Raw genomic sequence first — 19,134 nt, forward strand, 5'->3', positions numbered from 1 at the left:
GACGTCCATGGTAAAGATGAGGTGTTGGGGACCGGGGAATTGGAAGTTCTGGAGGAGGTGGAGGGCATGGGTGGTGTCACAAAGGTACGTAAGGAGTTCCTGGACCAAGGGGGAGAAAATGGAGTCCACATTGGTGGGGCAGGGCAGGCGGGTTTGTGGATTTTGGGAAGGAGATAGATGCGGGCGGTGCGAGGTTGGGGAGCAGTGAGGTTGGAGGCTGTGGGTGGGAGGTCACCTGAGGTGATGACGTTGTGGATGGGTTGGGAGATGATGGTTTGGTGCTCAGGGGTGATCCAGGGGGCAGTAGGAGGAGGTGCCGGAGAGTTGAAGCCTGGCCCTGGCGATGTGGATGTCAGTGGAGGGGGAGGTCTGGGGGGATGGTGAAGACTTGGCAGCGCTCAGTGTGGCTGTCTCCTCTGGAGCTGCTGCTGGTTGTGGCGGCTGTGGGCAGAGTTGTGTGGGCTGTGGGCGGAGTTGTGTGGGCTGTGGGCGGAGTTGTGTGGGCTGTGGGCAGAGTTGTGTGGGCTGTGGGTGGAGTTGTGTGGGCTGTGGGGAGTTGTGTGGGCTGTGGGCGGAGTTGTGTGGGCTGTGGGCGGAGTCGTGTGGGCTGTGGGGAGTTGTGTGGGCTGTGGGCGGAGTTGTGTGGGCTTTGGGTGGAGTCGTGTGGGCTGTGGGCGGAGTTGTGTGGGCAGTGGGCGGAGTTGTGTGGGCTGTGGGCGGAGTCGTGTGGGCTGTGGGCGGAGTCGTGTGGGCTGTGGGCGGAGTTGTGTGGGCTGTGGGCGGAGTTGTGTGGGCTGTGGGGAGTTGTGTGGGCTTTGGGTGGAGTCGTGTGGGCTGTGGGTGGAGTTGTGTGGGCTGTGGGTGGAGTTGTGTGGGCAGTGGGCGGAGTTGTGTGGGCTGTGGGCGGAGTCGTGTGGGCTGTGGGCGGAGTCGTGTGGGCTGTGGGCAGAGTTGTGTGGGCTGTGGGCGGAGTTGTGTGGGCTGTGGGCGGAGTTGTGTGGGCTGTGGGCGGAGTTGTGTGGGCTGTGGGCGGAGTCGTGTGGGCTGTGGGCGGAGTTGTGTGGGCTTTGGGTGGAGTTGTGTGGGCTTTGGGTGGAGTTGTGTGGACTGTGGGGAGTGGGGGGGCGGAGTTGTGTGGGCTGTGGGTGGAGTTGTGTGGGCTGTGGGTGGAGTTGTGTGGGCTGCGGGCGGAGTTGTGTGGGCTGTGGGGAGTTGTGTGGGCTGTGGGCGGAGTTGTGTGGACTGTGGGCGGAGTTGTGTGGGCTGTGGGTGGAGTTGTGTGGGCTGTGGGCGGAGTTGTGTGGGCTGTGGGTGGAGTTGTGTGGGCTGTGGGGAGTTGTGTGGGCTGTGGGGAGTTGTGTGGGCTGTGGGCGGAGTTGTGTGGGCGATGGGCGGAGTTGTGTGGGCTGTGGGGAGTGGGGGGGCGGAGTTGTGTGGACTGTGGGTGGAGTCGTGTGGGCTGTGAGCGGAGTTGTGTGGGCTGTGGGGAGTTGTGTGGGCTGTGGGTGGAGTTGTGTGGGCTGTGGGGAGTTGTGTGGGCTGTGGGGAGTTGTGTGGGCTGTGGGCGGAGTTGTGTGGACTGTGGGCGGAGTTGTGTGGGCTGTGGGTGGAGTTGTGTGGGCTGTGGGGAGTTGTGTGGGCTGTGGGGAGTTGTGTGGGCTGTGGGGAGTTGTGTGGGCTGTGGGCGGAGTTGTGTGGGCTGTGGGCGGAGTTGTGTGGGCTGTGGGCGGAGTTGTGTGGGCAGTGGGTGGAGTCGTGTGGGCTGTGGGCGGAGTCGTGTGGGCTGTGGGGAGTTGTGTGGGCTGTGGGCGGAGTTGTGTGGGCTGTGGGTGGAGTTGTGTGGACTGTGGGTGGAGTTGTGTGGGCTGTGGGTGGAGTTGTGTGGGCTGTGGGGAGTTGTGTGGGCTGTGGGGAGTTGTGTGGGCTGTGGGTGGAGTTGTGTGGGCTGTGGGGAGTTGTGTGGGCTGTGGGGAGTTGTGTGGGCTGTGGGCGGAGTTGTGTGGGCTGTGGGTGGAGTTGTGTGGACTGTGGGTGGAGTTGTGTGGGCTGTGGGTGGAGTTGTGTGGGCTGTGGGGAGTTGTGTGGGCTGTGGGGAGTTGTGTGGGCTGTGGGCGGAGTTGTGTGGGCTGTGGGTGGAGTTGTGTGGACTGTGGGTGGAGTTGTGTGGGCTGTGGGTGGAGTTGTGTGGGCTGTGGGGAGTTGTGTGGGCTGTGGGGAGTTGTGTGGGCTGTGGGCGGAGTTGTGCGGGCTGTGGGGAGTTGTGTGGGCTGTGGGCGGAGTTGTGTGGGCTGTGGGCGGAGTTGTGTGGGCGATGGGCGGAGTTGTGTGGGCTGTGGGGAGTGGGGGGGCGGAGTTGTGTGGACTGTGGGTGGAGTCGTGTGGGCTGTGGGCGGAGTCGTGTGGGCTGTGGGGAGTTGTGTGGGCTGTGGGCGGAGTTGTGTGGGCTGTGGGCGGAGTTGTGCGGGCTGTGGGGAGTTGTGTGGGCTGTGGGCGGAGTTGTGTGGGCTGTGGGCGGAGTTGTGTGGGCGATGGGCGGAGTTGTGTGGGCTGTGGGGAGTGGGGGGGCGGAGTTGTGTGGACTGTGGGTGGAGTCGTGTGGGCTGTGGGCGGAGTCGTGTGGGCTGTGGGGAGTTGTGTGGGCTGTGGGCGGAGTTGTGTGGGCTGTGGGCGGAGTTGTGTGGGCTTTGGGCGGAGTTGTGTGGGCTGTGGGCGGAGTTGAGTGGGCTGCGGGCGGAGTTGTGTGGGCTGTGGGCGGAGTTGTGTGGGCTGTGGGCGGAGTTGTGTGGGCTGCGGGCAGAGTTGTGTGGGCTGTGGGCGGAGTTGTGTGGGCTGTGGGCGGAGTTGTGTGGGCTGTGGGCGGAGTCGTGTGGGCTGTGGGCGGAGTTGTGTGGGCTGTGGGCGGAGTTGTGTGGGCTGTGATGGGTGGAGCAATGTCAGCGGTCAATGGAGTTGCATTGGTGTTGGCAGTGGGCGGAGTTGTGTGGGCAGTGGGCGGAGTTGCATGGGTGGAGTTGCATCGGTGTCGGGGGTGAGCGGAGTGGGGTAGGAGGTGGCAGCAGTGGTGACGGTAGGTGCACCCTCGGCCTCTGTGGTGTTGGCTTCGGATACGGAGGCATTGGCATCAGCAGCGGTGTCGATGACGTTCACTGTCCCAGAAGCGGTGTACCCAGCGGCAGAGGATGTGACGACATCCGTGGGTTCTCCGACAGTGGCCACATGGCCAATGGCAGCGGGTACATTGTGGGGAATGTCCTGGGTAGGGTTGGATTTGGGAGGTGGAGGAAGCCTGTTTTGGGTGGTAGGCACCAAATACAGTTTTTAGTGTCATCTAAAGTTCTTTGAGAAGGTGACCAAACAGGTAGATGAGAGTAAAGCGGTTGATGTGGTGTATATGGATTTCAGCAAGGCGTTCGATAAGGTTCCCCAGAGTAGGCTATTGTACAAAATGCGGAGGAATGAATTGTGGGAGATATAGCAGTTTGGATCAGAAATTGGCTTGCTGAAAGAAGACAGAGGGTGGTAGTTGATGGGAAATGTTCATCCTGGAGACCAGTTACTAGTGGTGTACCGCAAGGGTCGGTGTTGGGTCCACTGCTGTTTGTCATTTTTATAAATGACCTGGATGAGGGCGTAGAAGGATGGGTTCGTAAATTTGCAGACGACACTAACGGTCAGTGGAGTTGTGGATAGTGACGAAGGATGCTGTAGGTTGCAGAGAGACATAGATAAGCTGCTGAGCTGGGCTGAGAGGTGGCAAATGGAGTTTAATTCAGACAAGTGTGAGGTGATGCACTTTGATAGGAGTAACCGGAAGGCAAAGTACTGGGTTAATGGTAAGATTCTTAGCAGTGTAGATGAGCAGAGAGATCTCGGTGTCCATGTACACAGATCCTTGAAAGTTGCCACCCAGGTTGACAGGGCTGTTAAGAAGGCATACAGTGTTTTAGCTTTTATTAATAGAGGGATCGAGTTCCGGAACCAAGAGGTTATGGTGAAGCTGTACAAAACTCTGGTGCGGCCGCACTTGGAGTATTGTGTACAGTTCTGGTCACCGCATTATAAGAAGGATGTGGAAGCTTTGGAAAGGGCTCAGAGGAGATTTACTAGGATGTTGCCTGGTATGGAGGGAAGGTCTTACGAGGAAAGGCTGAGGGACTTGAGGCTGTTTTCATTAGAGAGAAGAAGGTTGAGAGGTGACTTAATTGAAACATATAAAATAATCAGAGGGTTAGATAGGGTGGATAGGAAGAGCCTTTTTCCTAGGATGGTGACGGCGAGCACGAGGGGGCATAGCTTTAAATTGAGGGGCGAAAGATATAGGACAGATGTCAGAGGTAGTTTCTTTACTCAGAGAGTAGTGAGGGAATGGAAGGCTTTGCCTGCAACGGTAGTAGATTCGCCAACTTTAGGTACATTTAAGTCGTCATTGGATAAGCATATGGACGTACATGGAATAGTGTAGGTTAGATGGGTTTGAGATCGGTATGACAGGTCGGCACAACATTGAGGGCCGAAGGGCCTGTACTGTGCTGTAATGTTCTATGTTCTATGTTATAAAGCTGAGTAGAATTGTGAGTTCAGGTTGTGGATCCTACAAAGAATAAAAAACAGGAGAGGTCCTTTGCAGGTCTGGGAGAGGGGGGCTGTGAGCTGGGGTAGGCTTGATTGTAGTGCCGGGAGATACCGGCGCGTTGCCGCGAGTGTGTGTTTCAGGAGTCACAGAGAGAAAAGCTTCTTTCCCTAACCCCGTCGCAGGATGGGAGGAAGTTTGGCGGCAACATAAATATTGTACAAGCATGGTGCGGTGAGGCCAAATGACTTATTCATATGTTGCAGCCTCAGTGTAATTCCATGTAAGAATGGCATTAATTTGTGTTTAGGATCTTTATGATGAAGATGATGAGCTGAGAAAATCTAAGAAGACCCGACGGAAAATGATCCGGACAACCTCAATGACACGGGTAATGGTAGTTAAAGCTGGACTCTTAAACCTAATAAATCAGTTAAAATCGACTATGTGCCCAGCCACTGGGAATGGGCAGCTCTTGGTTTAGATAGAGTCAAGTGAGTCTTCACCTATACCTCCACTGCTAATTTGTTTAGGCAGGGCCAGGCTATTGATCAGAAACGTATGCACATGTCATTCAGTCTGAAGCTGTCAACCTTTGTGATTGACATTCTGTAAAAGGGAAGGTAACTCATACTCGGAAAATTTACACTAAAGCAGCTCCAAGTGAAAGGAACAGGGCTTTGTTTGCACGAGGAAAGGCAGAAATTGGTTCTTCTTCCCCAAACAATGGCATTTGCACAAAGCAGCCCCTTGCCACATGCCCTCAACTGGCATCATTGGATCCACCAGGATCAGGGTGATGGATATGGATGTGGGAACCAGCCCTTTCAGTCAGACCTGAGCAGTGTGATCTGAGAAAGCCAGGGCTACAGCTGTTGCTCATAGAGGTGCTGCAGTACAGGCGGAAAGACCCTGAGTAACTGACCTCATGTGGTGGCCACAAAATGAGGCAAAGGAAGGGGAGAGCATGCAGAAATGTCACATCAGGTTTTGATCACTTTGATGACAAATACCCATTACCTCCCCCAGCAGCCCCCACCTCCTCACAAATAACCCCACACTTGGACTCCACTGTACAAGAAGCTCAGTGGTTATGGTCTTGGGCTAAAAAGGCCACCAAAGTCAATCATTGGTGGCCCATCATCACCACCAGGATGAAGAGAAATTCTCAACTCTTCCAATGCTGCTCACGTTGTCTTCTCCCTACACCTCCCTCCCCCCCCCCACCCCACCTCTCTGGGTCAAAAGGATGCCATGTGAACCTGCCCCTCATTCGACACTTTCTAGGCCACAACAAATATTCCCAAATCTTCCTTGCTCCAAAGCTGGCTGAGTGGAGATGGCCCTGAGAAAAGATTGGGAAGTGTACCATCAGTAGCAGTGTTCAAAGATATCACCTCTGACAATCTATACCAGGGTCCCATTGCACATCTCCAGATTCTCCATTCCAGGGAGAAATGACCCAACGTACTGCTCAGGCATAATGAGTACATGCGTGAGATTTAACTGAAACTTCTGGATGATCAACTGTATAGCTTGAAAGGTTTCAGGGAACAGGAACATGTTATCTGTGTTAGTACAAATTCCAGTGGCAATAAAGCACTTTCTCCATTTGGGCCATGTCCACTTTTCTGATCTTCCTGGATCACTATATTTACATCAAGCAAACCAGTGAGAATCACTAATGAACCCTCCTCACATGGGTTCTAAAAGGCACATCGGCAAGGATCCCTCGACTCTTCCCTACTGTCAATTCCCTGTGGTGAAGAAGCTTGGCTGAAATTAGAAATGTGAGATTGCCCCTATGTCCTGTCACTTGGAGGTGCCAAACCTTGGTGCTGAAGCTCACTGTGTCCAGCTATATCCTACTTGCTATATCCTACTAACAATCACAGCCTCAGTTCACAACCTTTCCTTTTCTCTTCTCCCCACTTAGCAACCAAACTTTAAACAGAAATTCGTTGCCTTGCTGAAGAGATTCAAAGTAACTGATGAGGTACGTAGTACTGGATCAACCTCCTTCCTTCTACAGCTCCCAAAGACACAGTATGAGTAAGCACAAAGCACTTGATGTTGAAGTGTGTGGAATAGTTGATCAATGCGGTCGCTGGGTTTCTCTTTTCTTTGAGCTTTGTATCTAACACTGGGAAGCCATCATTCTTTACACACTTATGTGACAACTTCAACAGTAAGTTTTACAGATAAGACCTCATGAATTATCTGCTCTCAGATCATTTTAGGAAAAGCCACTTTTATTGAGGGACCATTTGACTAAGCATTAACTATATGCTATGGTTAATTGATCCATCTGTCAATATTTACTCAATCACTAACGTTGCACATTAATCACTCACGGTCAATGTTGTCCCAGGAGCTTATTTGCCTGTAAAGTCATTCCTTGCAGATAATACTCAGACATTTGGAAGAAACAGAAGCCATCCTTCACTCTCACTACTCTGCTGTTTTCCTGTTTTTCTAAGAAAATCTGTTCTAAATCAGTTTGATTATTAACCTGTAATGTTCCAACATCTGCATGAATATAGCTTTCCTGCATCGTGATTTTTGTAACCAGGTTCGGTTTGCTTTTGGCAGATGAAATTGGGGCTGTTCCCACTACAGCAGGATGGTAAAGACAGATTTAATAAGATTGTTTCAAATATTGAAGAGGGATTTCCACATTGTATCAATTACTCCACCAGTGGCCTCAATCCTGTAGATGCCTCTCTATGCCGCCGTCTCTGCTTTAAAAATGCTACTTGACCAACCCTTCAATCACCTTTCTTGCTTTCCCCTTCTGCATCTCAGCATCCAAAAGAAATGCCAACATTGTTTTTAATTGCCATCATTGTTGTTAAGCACCTCGGATATTGTACAATATTAAATGCACACTATAAGAGTAAATTCCTGTTAAATAATTGGTTAAAGGGTCAAAACTTTTAAGTTAGTCAACTGGGTAAGGGAAATGGATAGAAGAAGTATCATTACACAGAGGATTATTGGAGCATGAAATGATTTCCAACAGCAAGAGGGAGATTCAAAGTGTTGTGCTTTTTGAAAAGAGAATGAGTTGATATTTGAAACACAGTATGATGGGGCGAGTGGGGATGTGGATGATTGTACCAAAGAGATAACTGTAACAGAGTGCTCAGAATGATCTTCTGCTAGAAAATTGCAACCATCACTGTTAATGGGCATCAAGTCTTTCAGTTCTGAGTGAGTGTTGAGGACTAAGACTCATGTCTTTTGGGAAAAATGGTGTTCTGCAGGTGTCTTAATAGAATATTTTAAAACTATGAAGGACATTTACCACCCCCCACCTCCCACCCCTTGCAAGTTAACCTGTGAAAGCTATTCACTGTGGTGTGCTAACTTAGAACATTTACGGCACAGGAGGAAGTTATTTTGCCCAGTATCTCCTTCCCAGCCAAAAGGCAGCTATCCATCTTTGATAATGGGAACTGCAGATGCTGGAGAATCCAAGATAATAAAATGTGAGGCTGGATGGACACAGCAGGCCAAGCAGCATCTCAGGAGCACAAAAGCTGACGTTTCGGGCCGAGACCCTTCATCAGAGAGGGGGATGGGGTGAGGGAACCGGAATAAATAGGGAGAGAGAGAGAGAGGCAGACCGAAGATGGAGAGAAAACAAGATAGGTAGAGAGGAGAGTCCTTGCCCTGAACAACTTCTCTTCTAACTCCTTACCTTCTTCAGGTCAACAGTGTTGCATGGGCCCTAATTACCCCTGGTCTCTTTGTGTCTGTGTCTCCATCTCTCTATGACCCTCGGCATGCGACTCTTATACCTATTATGTTGTTCCAGTCATTTGCTTCGTCCGCAACACCACCTTATTTTTAATTTTTTGCACTGTCACTCTGCCTCATTTAATCAGATTAAAGGTCATTCCTTCACTTGTTATTCAGCTGTGGATACGTTACTCACATCTTCTGACATTATTGATCACCTGCAGAGACTTACCATTCGACACTCCCCTCTCATCATTTTGTACAATCTTTTGATCTCTCTGCCCTTGATTTTTCTGTGTATACGTTCTGTGTTCTGGCTGCTACTGTCTCTCTTCACTTGAGAAAGGGGTGATGCTCTGAAAGCTGATGATTTCAAATAAACCTGTTAGACTATAACTTGTGTGAGTTCTGACCTTGATGTATGATTATTTCGTGCAGTTCGGCTTCATGTTTTAGGCAGCATGCACATTAGTTATCCTTCAGCTCTCCAGCAACTTGCCTGTAGCCATGGAGGATGTGAAAATGATGGTCAGAACCTATGGAGCTTCTCTTTAACATCTAATTTAAACCACTGCCTCTGGCATTTCAGCACTCTTCCAGCCCCAAAATCTCTGCACTTGAGTTTTGGACAGGGAATTTAACCTTTTAACTCAGAGGCATGTATGCTGTCAGCTGAAATGGTGCTGGCTCGTAGGGATACAAGTGTGGAGTCCCACTCAACCAGAGAACAGATTGAAATAGCTGCGTGATTTCTGATAGCCAAAATGTGATTGATTTGTTTTGTGTGAAAGGTGCTGGACTCTGATCCTGTGGACCAGACCCAGGAAGCAGAGGAGGACCTTGATCTACTGTATGAAAGCCTGGAAGTTTACAATCCCAGTGACAGTGGACCAGAAATGGAGGACAATGAAAGTGTTCTCAGCACACCAAAGCCTAAACTAAAGTAAGTGATACAAAGTATGTGTTCTTGAAAACCGAGGCTCAAGGGCCAAAAGGATCAATGCCAGCTTGTATAAAATATTTTTACATGATAATAAGTCGTTTCATAGACAATGGCATTCCGAAACTGTCAGTGCTGGGACCACTTTTTTTTAATGAGCATAAATATGTAATGGAGTGCAGACTAAAATTTCAAACAATGTTGTTGATACCAAAGTTAAGAAATGGTAAATAGTAAGCAGTTTAAAAGAATGAGAGGTGTTCTCACCGAAACATATCAAATTCTCAAGGGGCTTAACAGGGTCTATGCTGAGAGGATGTTTCCCCACTTTTGGGAGCATCTAGGACAAGAGGGTGTTGTCTCAGAACAAACGGGTGCCAATTTAAGATTGAGATGAGGAGGGGAAGGCAATAGCTTTGTGGTATTATCGCTAGACAATTAATCCAGAATTGCAGACAATATTCTGGAGAGCCGAGTTCGAGTTCTGCCGTGGGTAATTGTGGAATTTGAATTCAATAAAAAACATCCGGAACTAAGAATGTACTGATGACCATGAAACTATTGTCGATTGTCAGGAAAAAATCCATTTGGCTAACAAATCTACTTTGGGGAAGAACATCTACCAACCTCAACTTGTCTGGCCTGCATGTGTCTCCAGACTCCACAGCAATGTCGCTGACTCCCAACTGTTCTCTGAAATGGCCTAGCTGGCCATTCATTTGTGTCAAGTGAAGGTGGTGCCTGCAAAGTCTCAAAGAAATGAAAACCCAAAGAACTGAGGATGCTGTAAATCAGAAACTAAAACAGAAGTTGCTGGAAAAGGTCAGGAGGTCTGGCAGCATCTGAGACGTAAAAAACAGAGTTAACATTGCGGGTGCAGTGACCCTTCCTCAGAACTGTCTGAAACAATGGGTCTGCCCAGACAGTCTGTTTATGGATTTTTGGAAGAAGGTAGAAGCGAGCTCTGTGGGGCTGGGGAACTATCAGCTTGGAAGCAGAGGTAGGGAGATCACCGGATGAAATGAGATCAGTTACCACGTAGATACAAAGGCCTGATGTGCCAGGATGGGGTCATAGTTCAGAGGAAGGTAGGAGGAGGTATCTGAGAGCTGGCGCTCAGCCTGTGCAATGTAGAGGTGAGTACGCCAGTCTACAACAGCACCATCCTTATTGATAGGCTTAAATAACAAAGTCAGGGTTAGATCTAAATGCATGGAGGGAGATAGGTTAGATTTGGTGAGGGAGGTGCAGAGAAATTGAGGCAACAAATATCACGTCAGCAGTTCTCAATGAGCAGGTCGAGTCCAGGTAAAAGGCCAGAGGGAGGGGTCCAGGTGGAGAGAGAATGTTGGAGCTCGGCAAAGGGGTCTGTGGGATGGGAAGAGGTATCTTGTCCAAAGAAATGAGCACAGGGGCGAACACGGCGGAAGAACAGCTCAGCATCATGTCGTGCCCGAAATTCACTAAGGCGGGGGTGCAGAGGAATAAAGCTGAGGCCTTTGCTGAGTACAGAGCATTCAGCATCAGGGAGCAGAAGGTGAGGCAGGAAGGTGAATACCCAACAGGAAGAGGGCTAGGACAGGAGATGGAGTCAGAGGGAAGGGGAGGAGAGGAAGGTTCCAGAGGGCCATGGGTATGTTTGCGTTGTTGCATCTTGTGGGCCTTGATGCCTGAAAGGAAAAGAAAAGGTTTCTCATTAGTATGGTGAATGAGCCGTGTTCTGAGGAAGGGTCAGCGGACCCAAACGTTAACTCTGTTTTTACCATCACAGATGCTGCCAGACCTGCTGAGCTTTTCCATCCACTTCTGTTTTTGTTCAAAGACATAAAGCTGGACGGATCACCTGGGATCGAACAAGGCACTGGGAAAGACAATGGCAGAAACAGCCCCGTTGACCCTGAAAAGCCCTCCTCGCTAACATCTGGGGGTTAGTGCCAACATTGGGAGAGCTGTCTCACAGACTAGTCAAGCAACAGCCTGATATAGTCACACTCACAGAGTCAAATCTTACGGACAATGTCCCAGACACCACCATCACCATCCCTGGATATGTCCTGTCCCACCGGCAGTGGGGGTTGGCACAGTGGGATACAGCCGGGAGGGAGTTGCTGTGGGAATCCTCAACATTGACTCTGGACCCCATGAAGTCTCAGAGTTTCAAATTAAGCATGTGCAAGGAAACCTCCTGCTGATTACCACATACTGTCCTCCCTCAGCTAATGAACCCATACTCCTCTATGTTCAGCAACACTTGGAGAAAACACTGAGGGTGACAAGGGCACAAAATGTACTCTGGGGTGGGGGATTTTCAGTGTCCACCACCAAGAGTGGCTCGGCAGCAGTACTACTGATCGAGCTGGTCGGGTCCTAAAGGACATAGCTGCTGGACTGGGTCTGCGGCAGGTGGTGAGGGAACCAACAGGAGTGAATAAACATACTTGACCTCATCCTTACTAATCTGCCAGCTGCAGTTGCTCTGTCCACGACAGTATCGGTAAGAGTGACCATTGCACAGTTCTTGTGGAAACAAAGTCCCACCTTCACATTGAGAATACCCTCCATTGTGTTGTGTGGAACTATGAGCGTGCTAAATGGGACAGACTTCACACAGATCTAGCAGCTCAAGGCTGGGCATCCATCAACAGCAGCAGGATTGTACTTCAGCACAATCTGTAATCTCGTGGCCCGGCATTACCATTACCGTCAAGCCAGGGGATCTACCCTGGTTCAATGGAGAGGGCAGTAGGGAAGGCCAGGAGCAGCACCAGGCATACCTAAAGATGAGGCATCAACCTGGTGAAGCCACCAAACAGGACTAGCTGCACACCAAACAGTGAAAGCAGCAAATGACAGACAGAGCTAAGCGATCCCACAACCAATGGATCAGATCTAAGCTCTGCAGCCCTGCCACATCCAGTGGTGAATGGTGGTGGGCAATTAAACAACTCCCTGGATGAGGAGGCTCCACAAATATCCCCATCCTCAGTGATGGAAGGGCCCAGCACATCACTGCAAAAGATAAGGCTGAAGCATTCACAGCAATTTTCAGCCAGAAGTGCTAAGTAGATGATCCATCTCAGCCTCCTCCAGTGGTCCCCAAAATCACAGATACCAATTCATTTCATTCTATGCAGTATCAAGAAAGGGTTGGAGGCACTCAATAGTGCAAAAGCTATGGGCCCTGATGGCATTCCAGCAATAGTGCTTGTGCTCCAGAACTTGCCGCTCCCCTGGCCAAGCTGTTCCAGTACAGTTACAACACTGGCATCTACCTGAAAATGTGAAAAATTGCACAAATATATCCTGGACACAAAAGGTAGGACAAATCCGACCCAGAAACACCCTCCCCATCAGTCTCCTCTCGACCATGAGTAAAGTGATGGAAGGTTCACTGATAAGTGGCAAGTAATATTTAGTCCACACCATAGTCACGTAGCATGGAAACAGATGCTTTAGTCCAACCAGTCCATGCCGATTATAATCCCAAAATAAATTAATCCCACCTGCCTGCTCCCAGCCCATTCCCTCCAAACCTTTCCTATTCATATATATGTCCAAATGTCATATTGTCCCCACATCCACCACTTCCTCAGGAAGTTTATTCCACACGCGAACCACCTTCTTGTGTAAAAACATTGCCCCCATGTCTTTTTTAAATCTCTCCTCTCACCTTAAAATGTGCCGTTAGTCTTGAAATCCCTGTTCCAGGTTTAAGGCAAGTATCATTAACTCTATCTGTACCTCTCATTATTTTGTAAACTTCTATCGGGTTGCCTCTCAACCTCCTGTGCTCAAGTAAAAGAATCCCAGCCTATCCAACCTTTCCATACCCGGCAACATCCTGGTAAATCTCTTCTGAACCCTCTCCAGCTTGATGCTATCTTTCCTGTACCAGATGACCAGAGCTCGCCACAGTGCTCCAGAAGAGGCCTCAGCAACGTCCTGTACAGCCTCAACATGACATCCCAACTCCTATACTCAAAGGACTGAGCAATGAAGGCGAGTGTGCCAAACATCTTTTTGACCCACTCCATCTATGCGTGTCACAAACTTCAAAGAATTATGTACCTGCACCCCTAGGTCCCTCTGTTCTACACTACTCAAAGCCTTACCATTAATTGTGTAAGCCCTAACTTTTTTCATTGTACCAAAATGCAGTACGTTGCATTTATCCAGATTGAACTCAATCTGCCAGTTTTCAGCCCATTGACCCATTGGATCAAGGTCCCTCTTGTTAGAGAGAAGAAGGTTGAGAGGTGACTTAATTGAAACATATAAAATAATCAGAGGGTTAGATAGGGTGGATAGGGAGAGCCTTTTTCCTAGGATGGTGATGGTGAGCACAAGGGGGCATAGCTTTAAATTGAGGGGTGAAAGATATAGGACAGATGTCAGAGGTAGTTTCTTTACTCAGAGAGTAGTAAGGGAATGGAACGCTTTGCCTGCAACGGTAGTAGATTCGCCAACTTTAGGTACATTTAAGTCGTCATTGGATAAGCATATGGACGTACATGGAATAGTGTAGGTTAGATGGGCTTGAGATCGGTATGACAGGTCGGCACAACATCGAGGGCTGAAGGGCCTGTACTGTGCTGTAATGGTCTATGTTCTATAATCTCAGAAAACCTTCTACACTGCGTGATATGCTACCAATTTTGGTGTTGTCCACAAATTTACTAACCATGCCTTCTATATTCTCATCTGAATCATTTACATAAATGACAAACAAAAGAGGACCCAGAACCAATCCCTGTGGAACACCGCTGGCTACAGGCCTCTAGTCCCAAAAGCAACCCTCCACCATTACTCAAAGGTTCCGAAAACTGCCGATGCTGGAGCCATAGTCAACATGGTGTGGAGCTGGAGGAATACAGCTGATCAGGCAGCATCAGAGGAGTAGGAAAGGTGAAGTTTTGGGTCAGGATCCTTCTTCAGAATCCCAAGGCCTGTCCACCATCTACAAGGCACAAGCCAGGAATGTGATAATATACTCCTCACTTGCCTAGATGTGTATAGCTCCAACAATGTTAAGAAGCTTGACACTATCCAGGACAAAGCAACCCGCTTGATTCTGAAGAAGGGTCCTGATCTGAAACGTTGACTTTCCTACTCCTCTGATGCTGCCTGGTCAGCGGTGTTCCTGCAGCTCCGCACTGTGTTGACCCTCCACCATTACTCCCTGTCTCCTGCTATTAAGCCAATTTTGTATCCAGTTACCAAGCTCACCCTAAATCCCATGTGACCTAACTTTACTAAAGAGTACATAAATGATCTGGAGGAAGGTATAGATGGTTTGATTAGCAAGTTTGCAGATGACACTAAGATTGGTGGAGTAGCAGATAGTGAAGGGGACTGTTGGAGAATGCAGCAGAATAGAGATAGATTGGTGAGTTGGACAGAGAAATGGCAGATGGAGTTCAATCCAGGCAAATGGAGGCGATGCATTTTGGAAGATCCAGTTCAAGAGCGAACTATATGGTAAATGGAAAAGCCCTGGGTAAAACTGATGCACAGAAAGATCTGGGTGTTCAGGTCCATTGTACCCTGAAGGTGGCAACGCAGGCCAACAGAGTGGTCAAGAAGGCATACGGCATGCTTTCCTTCATTGGGTGGGGTATTGAGTACAAGAGTTGGCAGGTCATGTTACAGTTGTATAGGACTTTGGTTCGACCACATTTGGAATACTGTGTGCAATTCTGGTGGCCACATTACCAAAAGGATGTGGATGCTTTGGAGAGGGTGCAGAGGAGGTTCACCAGGACGTTGCCTGGAATGAAGGGCGCTAGCTATGAAGAGAGGTTGAGTAGATTGGGATTATTTCCATTAGAAAGTTGGAGGTTTGGGGGGACCTGACTGAGGCCTACAAAATCATGAGCAGTGTAGACAGGGTGGGTAGCAAGAAGCTTGCTTGGATTCACAATACCTTACAAAGTATTATACAGAATTATATATAGACCTCCCATATACTCACACCTGACAGATACAAGGCAATGACAATTTCCAGCAAGAGAAATTCAGATCATCTCCCCTTGAATTTCAGTGGCATTACCATCACTAAATCCCCCTCTATCAACATCCTGGGGGTTACCATTGACCTGAAACACAACTGGACTCACCATGTAAACACAGTGGCTGTAAGACCAGATCAGAAGCTGGGAAACCTGCAGCAAATAACTCACTTCTGACTCCCCAAAGCCTGTTCACCATCTACAGGGCACAAGTCAGGAGTGTGATGGAATATTGCCCACTTGCCTGGATGGGGGCAGCCCCAACAACACTCAAGGAGCTTGACCCCATCCAGGACAAAGCAGCCGCTCGATTGGCTCCACATCCACAAACATCCCACTCCCCCCACCACCGATGCTCAGTAGCAGCAGTGTGTACCATCTACAAGATGCACTGCCGAGATTCACCAAAGATCCTCAGGCAGCACCTTCCAAACCCACAACCACTTCCATCTAGAAGGACAAGGGCAGCAGATACATGGGAACACCATCATGTGCAATTTCCCCATCCAAGCCTCTAATCATCCTGACTTGGAAATATATTGCTGTTCCTTCACACTCACTGGGTCGAAATCCTGGAATTCTACAATCATCCTGGAATACCTACAGCGCATGGACTGCAGTGGTTCAAGAAGGCAGCTCACCGCCACCTTCTGAAGGGGGCGGCTAGGGACGGGCAATGTATACTGGTCAGCCAGCGACGCCAACATTCCATGAAAATTAAAAACAGGAGTGAATTTCTTCTCTCAGAGGGTTCAGAATCTTTGGAACTCCTTGCCTTAGAGAACTGTGGGGGCAGATTCCTCGTGTGTATTTATGGCTGAGCTGGATAGATTCTTGATCAATAGAGGAATCAAGAGTTATGGGGAAGGGACAGGAAAGTGTTTGTGTTGAACATCACAAAGCGATGAACTTAGAGCATGGATCAGTACCTGGTGCTATGATGTTGTGGCCATAACAGAGACATGGGTTTCTCATGGGCAGGAATGGTTGCTGGATCTTCCAGGGTTTAGAACATTTAAAAAGAATAGGGAGGGGGGAAAGAGGAGGGGGTGTAGCACTACTAATCAGAGAGGGTATCACAGCTACAGAAGCTTCCATTGTCGAGGAAGATCTGCCTACTGAGTCAGTATGGGTGGAAATTAGGAACAGCAAGGGAGTAGTCACCTCGTTAGGGGTTTACTACAGGTCCCCAATAGCAGCAGGGAGATTGAAGAAAGCATAGGTCGACAGATTTTGGAAAAGTGTGCACGCAGTAGGGTTGTTGTAATGGGTGACTTTAACTTTCCTAATATTGATTGGAACCTCCTTCGAGCAGAAGATTTGAATGGAGCTGTTTTTGTAAGGTGTGTTCAGGAGGGTTTCCTAACGCAGTACGTTGACAGGCCAACGAGGGGAGAGGCCATTCTAGACTTGGTGCTTGGAAACGAGCCGGGGCAGGTATCAGATCTTGTGGTGGGAGAGCATTTTGGTGATAGTGACCATAACTGCCTCACATTCTACATAGCTATGGAGAAGGAGAGGATTAGGCAGAATGGGAGGATATTTAATTGGGGAAGAGGAAACTATGATGCGATTAGACATGAGTTAGGAAGCATGGACTGGGAGCAATTGTTCCATGGTAAGGGAACTATAGACATGTGGAGACTGTTTAAGGAACAGTTGTTGGGAGTGATGAGTAAATATGTCCCTCTGAGACAGGCAAGAAGGGGTAAGATTAAGGAACCTTGGATGACGAGAGCGGTGGAGCTTCTAGTGAAAAGGAAGAAGGTAGCTTACATAAGGTGGAGGAAGCTAGGGTCAAGTTCAGCTAGAGAGGATTACATGCAGGCAAGGAAGGAGCTCAAAAATGGTCTGAGGAGAGCCAGGAGGGGGCACGAGAAAGGCTTGGCAGAAGGAATCCGGGAAAACACAAAGGCATTTTACACTTACGTGAGGAATAAGAGAATGATCAAAGAAAGAGTAGGGCCGATCAGGGATAGCATAGGGAACTTGTGTGTGGAGCCTGAGGAGGTAGGGGAAGCCCTAAATGAGTTTTTTGCTTCTGTCTTTACGAAAAAAACGACCTGTGTAGTGAATGAAACCTTTGAAGAGCAGGTGTGCATGCTGGAATGGATAGAGATAGAGGAAGCTGATGTGCTGAAAATTTTGTCAAACATTAAGATTGACAAGTCGCCAGGCCCGGACCAGATTTGTCCTCGGCTGCTTTGGGAAGCGAGAAATGCAATTGCTTCGCCACTTGTGAAGATCTTTGCATCCTCGCTCTCCACTGGAGTCGTACCTGAGGACTGGAGAGAGGCAAATGTAATTCCTCTCTTCACGAAAGGAAATAGGGAAATTCCCGGCAATTATAGACCGGTAAGTCTCACGTCTGTCGTATGCAAGGTGTTAGAAAGGATTCTGAGGGATAAGATTTATGACCATCTGGAAGAGCATGGCTTGATCAAATACAGTCAACACGGTTTTGTGAGGGGTAGGTCATGCCTTACAAACCTTATCGAGTTTTTTGAGGATGTGACTAGAAAAGTTGATGAGGGTCGAGCTGTGGATGTGGTGTATATGGACTTCAGTAAGGCATTTGATAAGGTTCCCCATGGTAGGCTCATTCAGAAGGTCAGGAGGAATGGGATACAGGGGAACTTAGCTGTCTGGATACAGAATTGGCTGGCCAACAGAAGACAGCGAGTGGTAGTAGAAGGAAAATATTCTGCCTGGAAGTCAGTGGTGAGTGGAGTTCCACAGGGCTCTGTCCTTGGGCCTCTACTGTTTGTAATTTTTATTAATGACTTGGACGAGGGGATTGAAGGATGGGTCAGCAAGTTTGCAGACGACACAAAGGTCGGAGGTGTCGTTGACAGTGTAGAGGGCTGTTGTAGGCTGCAGCGGGACATTGACCGGGTGCAGAGATGGGCTGAGAGGTGGCAGATGGAGTTCAACCTGGATAAATGCGAGGTGATGCATTTTGGAAGGTCGAATTTGAAAGCTGAGTACAGGATTAAGGATAGGATTCTTGGCAGCGTGGAGGAACAGAGGGATCTTGGTGTGCAGATACATAGATCCCTTAAAATGGCCACCCAAGTGGACAGGGTTGTTAAGAAAGCATATGGTGTGTTGGCTTTCATTAACAGGGGGATTGAGTTTAAGAGTCGTGAGATCTTGTTGCAGCTCTATAAAACTTTGGTTAGACCGCACTTGGAATACTGCGTCCAGTTCTGGGCGCCCTATTATAGGAAAGATGTGGATGCTTTGGAGAGGGTTCAGAGGAGGTTTACCAGGATGCTGCCTGGACTGGAGGGCTTATCTTATGAAGAGAGGTTGACTGAGCTCGGTCTCTTTTCATTGGAGAAAAGGAGGAGGAGAGGGGACCTAACTGAGGTATACAAGATAATGAGAGGCATAGATAGAGTTGATAGCCAGAGACTATTTCCCAGGGCAGAAATGGCTAGCACGAGGGGTCATAGTTTTAAGCTGGTTGGTGGAAAGTATAGAGGGGATGTCAGAGGCAGGTTCTTTACGCAGAGAGTTGTGAGAGCATGGAATGCGTTGCCAGCAGCAGTTGTGGAAGCAAGGTCATTGGGGTCATTTAAGAGACTGCTGGACATGCATATGGTCACAGAAATTTGAGGGTGTATACATGAGGATCAATGGTCGGCACAACATTGTGGGCTGAAGGGCCTGTTCTGTGCTGTACTGTTCTATGTTCTACTGTTCTATGTTCTAAGATTGTCAGATCAACCATGATCTGTTGAATGGCAGAGTAGGCTCGAGGGGCCAGATGGCCTGCTCCTAGTCCTATTTGTTGTGGTCCGATCACCTGTGACAGGGCAGAAATTGGCTAGCAGAATAACCAGAGATAATGGGAACTGCAGATGCTG

At 48.9% G+C, this 19,134-nt stretch overlaps 1 protein-coding gene across 2 annotated transcripts in view; it reads left to right on the plus strand.

Annotated features, from left to right (window-relative positions):
* zmp:0000000755 (phosphofurin acidic cluster sorting protein 1) overlaps window positions 1-19,134 on the plus strand; it is a 335,491-nt gene that overhangs the window by 201,349 nt on the left and 115,008 nt on the right. For both annotated transcript variants that reach the window (XM_059645081.1, XM_059645082.1), the window contains exons 7-9: window positions 4,881-4,961; window positions 6,507-6,566; window positions 9,106-9,257. In XM_059645081.1, the coding sequence (XP_059501064.1) occupies window positions 4,881-4,961; window positions 6,507-6,566; window positions 9,106-9,257 (293 nt within the window). The remainder of the gene's footprint in view (window positions 1-4,880; window positions 4,962-6,506; window positions 6,567-9,105; window positions 9,258-19,134) is intronic.

The sequence above is a fragment of the Stegostoma tigrinum genome, chromosome 4 (assembly GCF_030684315.1).
Source record: "Stegostoma tigrinum isolate sSteTig4 chromosome 4, sSteTig4.hap1, whole genome shotgun sequence".
Lineage (NCBI taxonomy): Eukaryota > Metazoa > Chordata > Chondrichthyes > Orectolobiformes > Stegostomatidae > Stegostoma > Stegostoma tigrinum.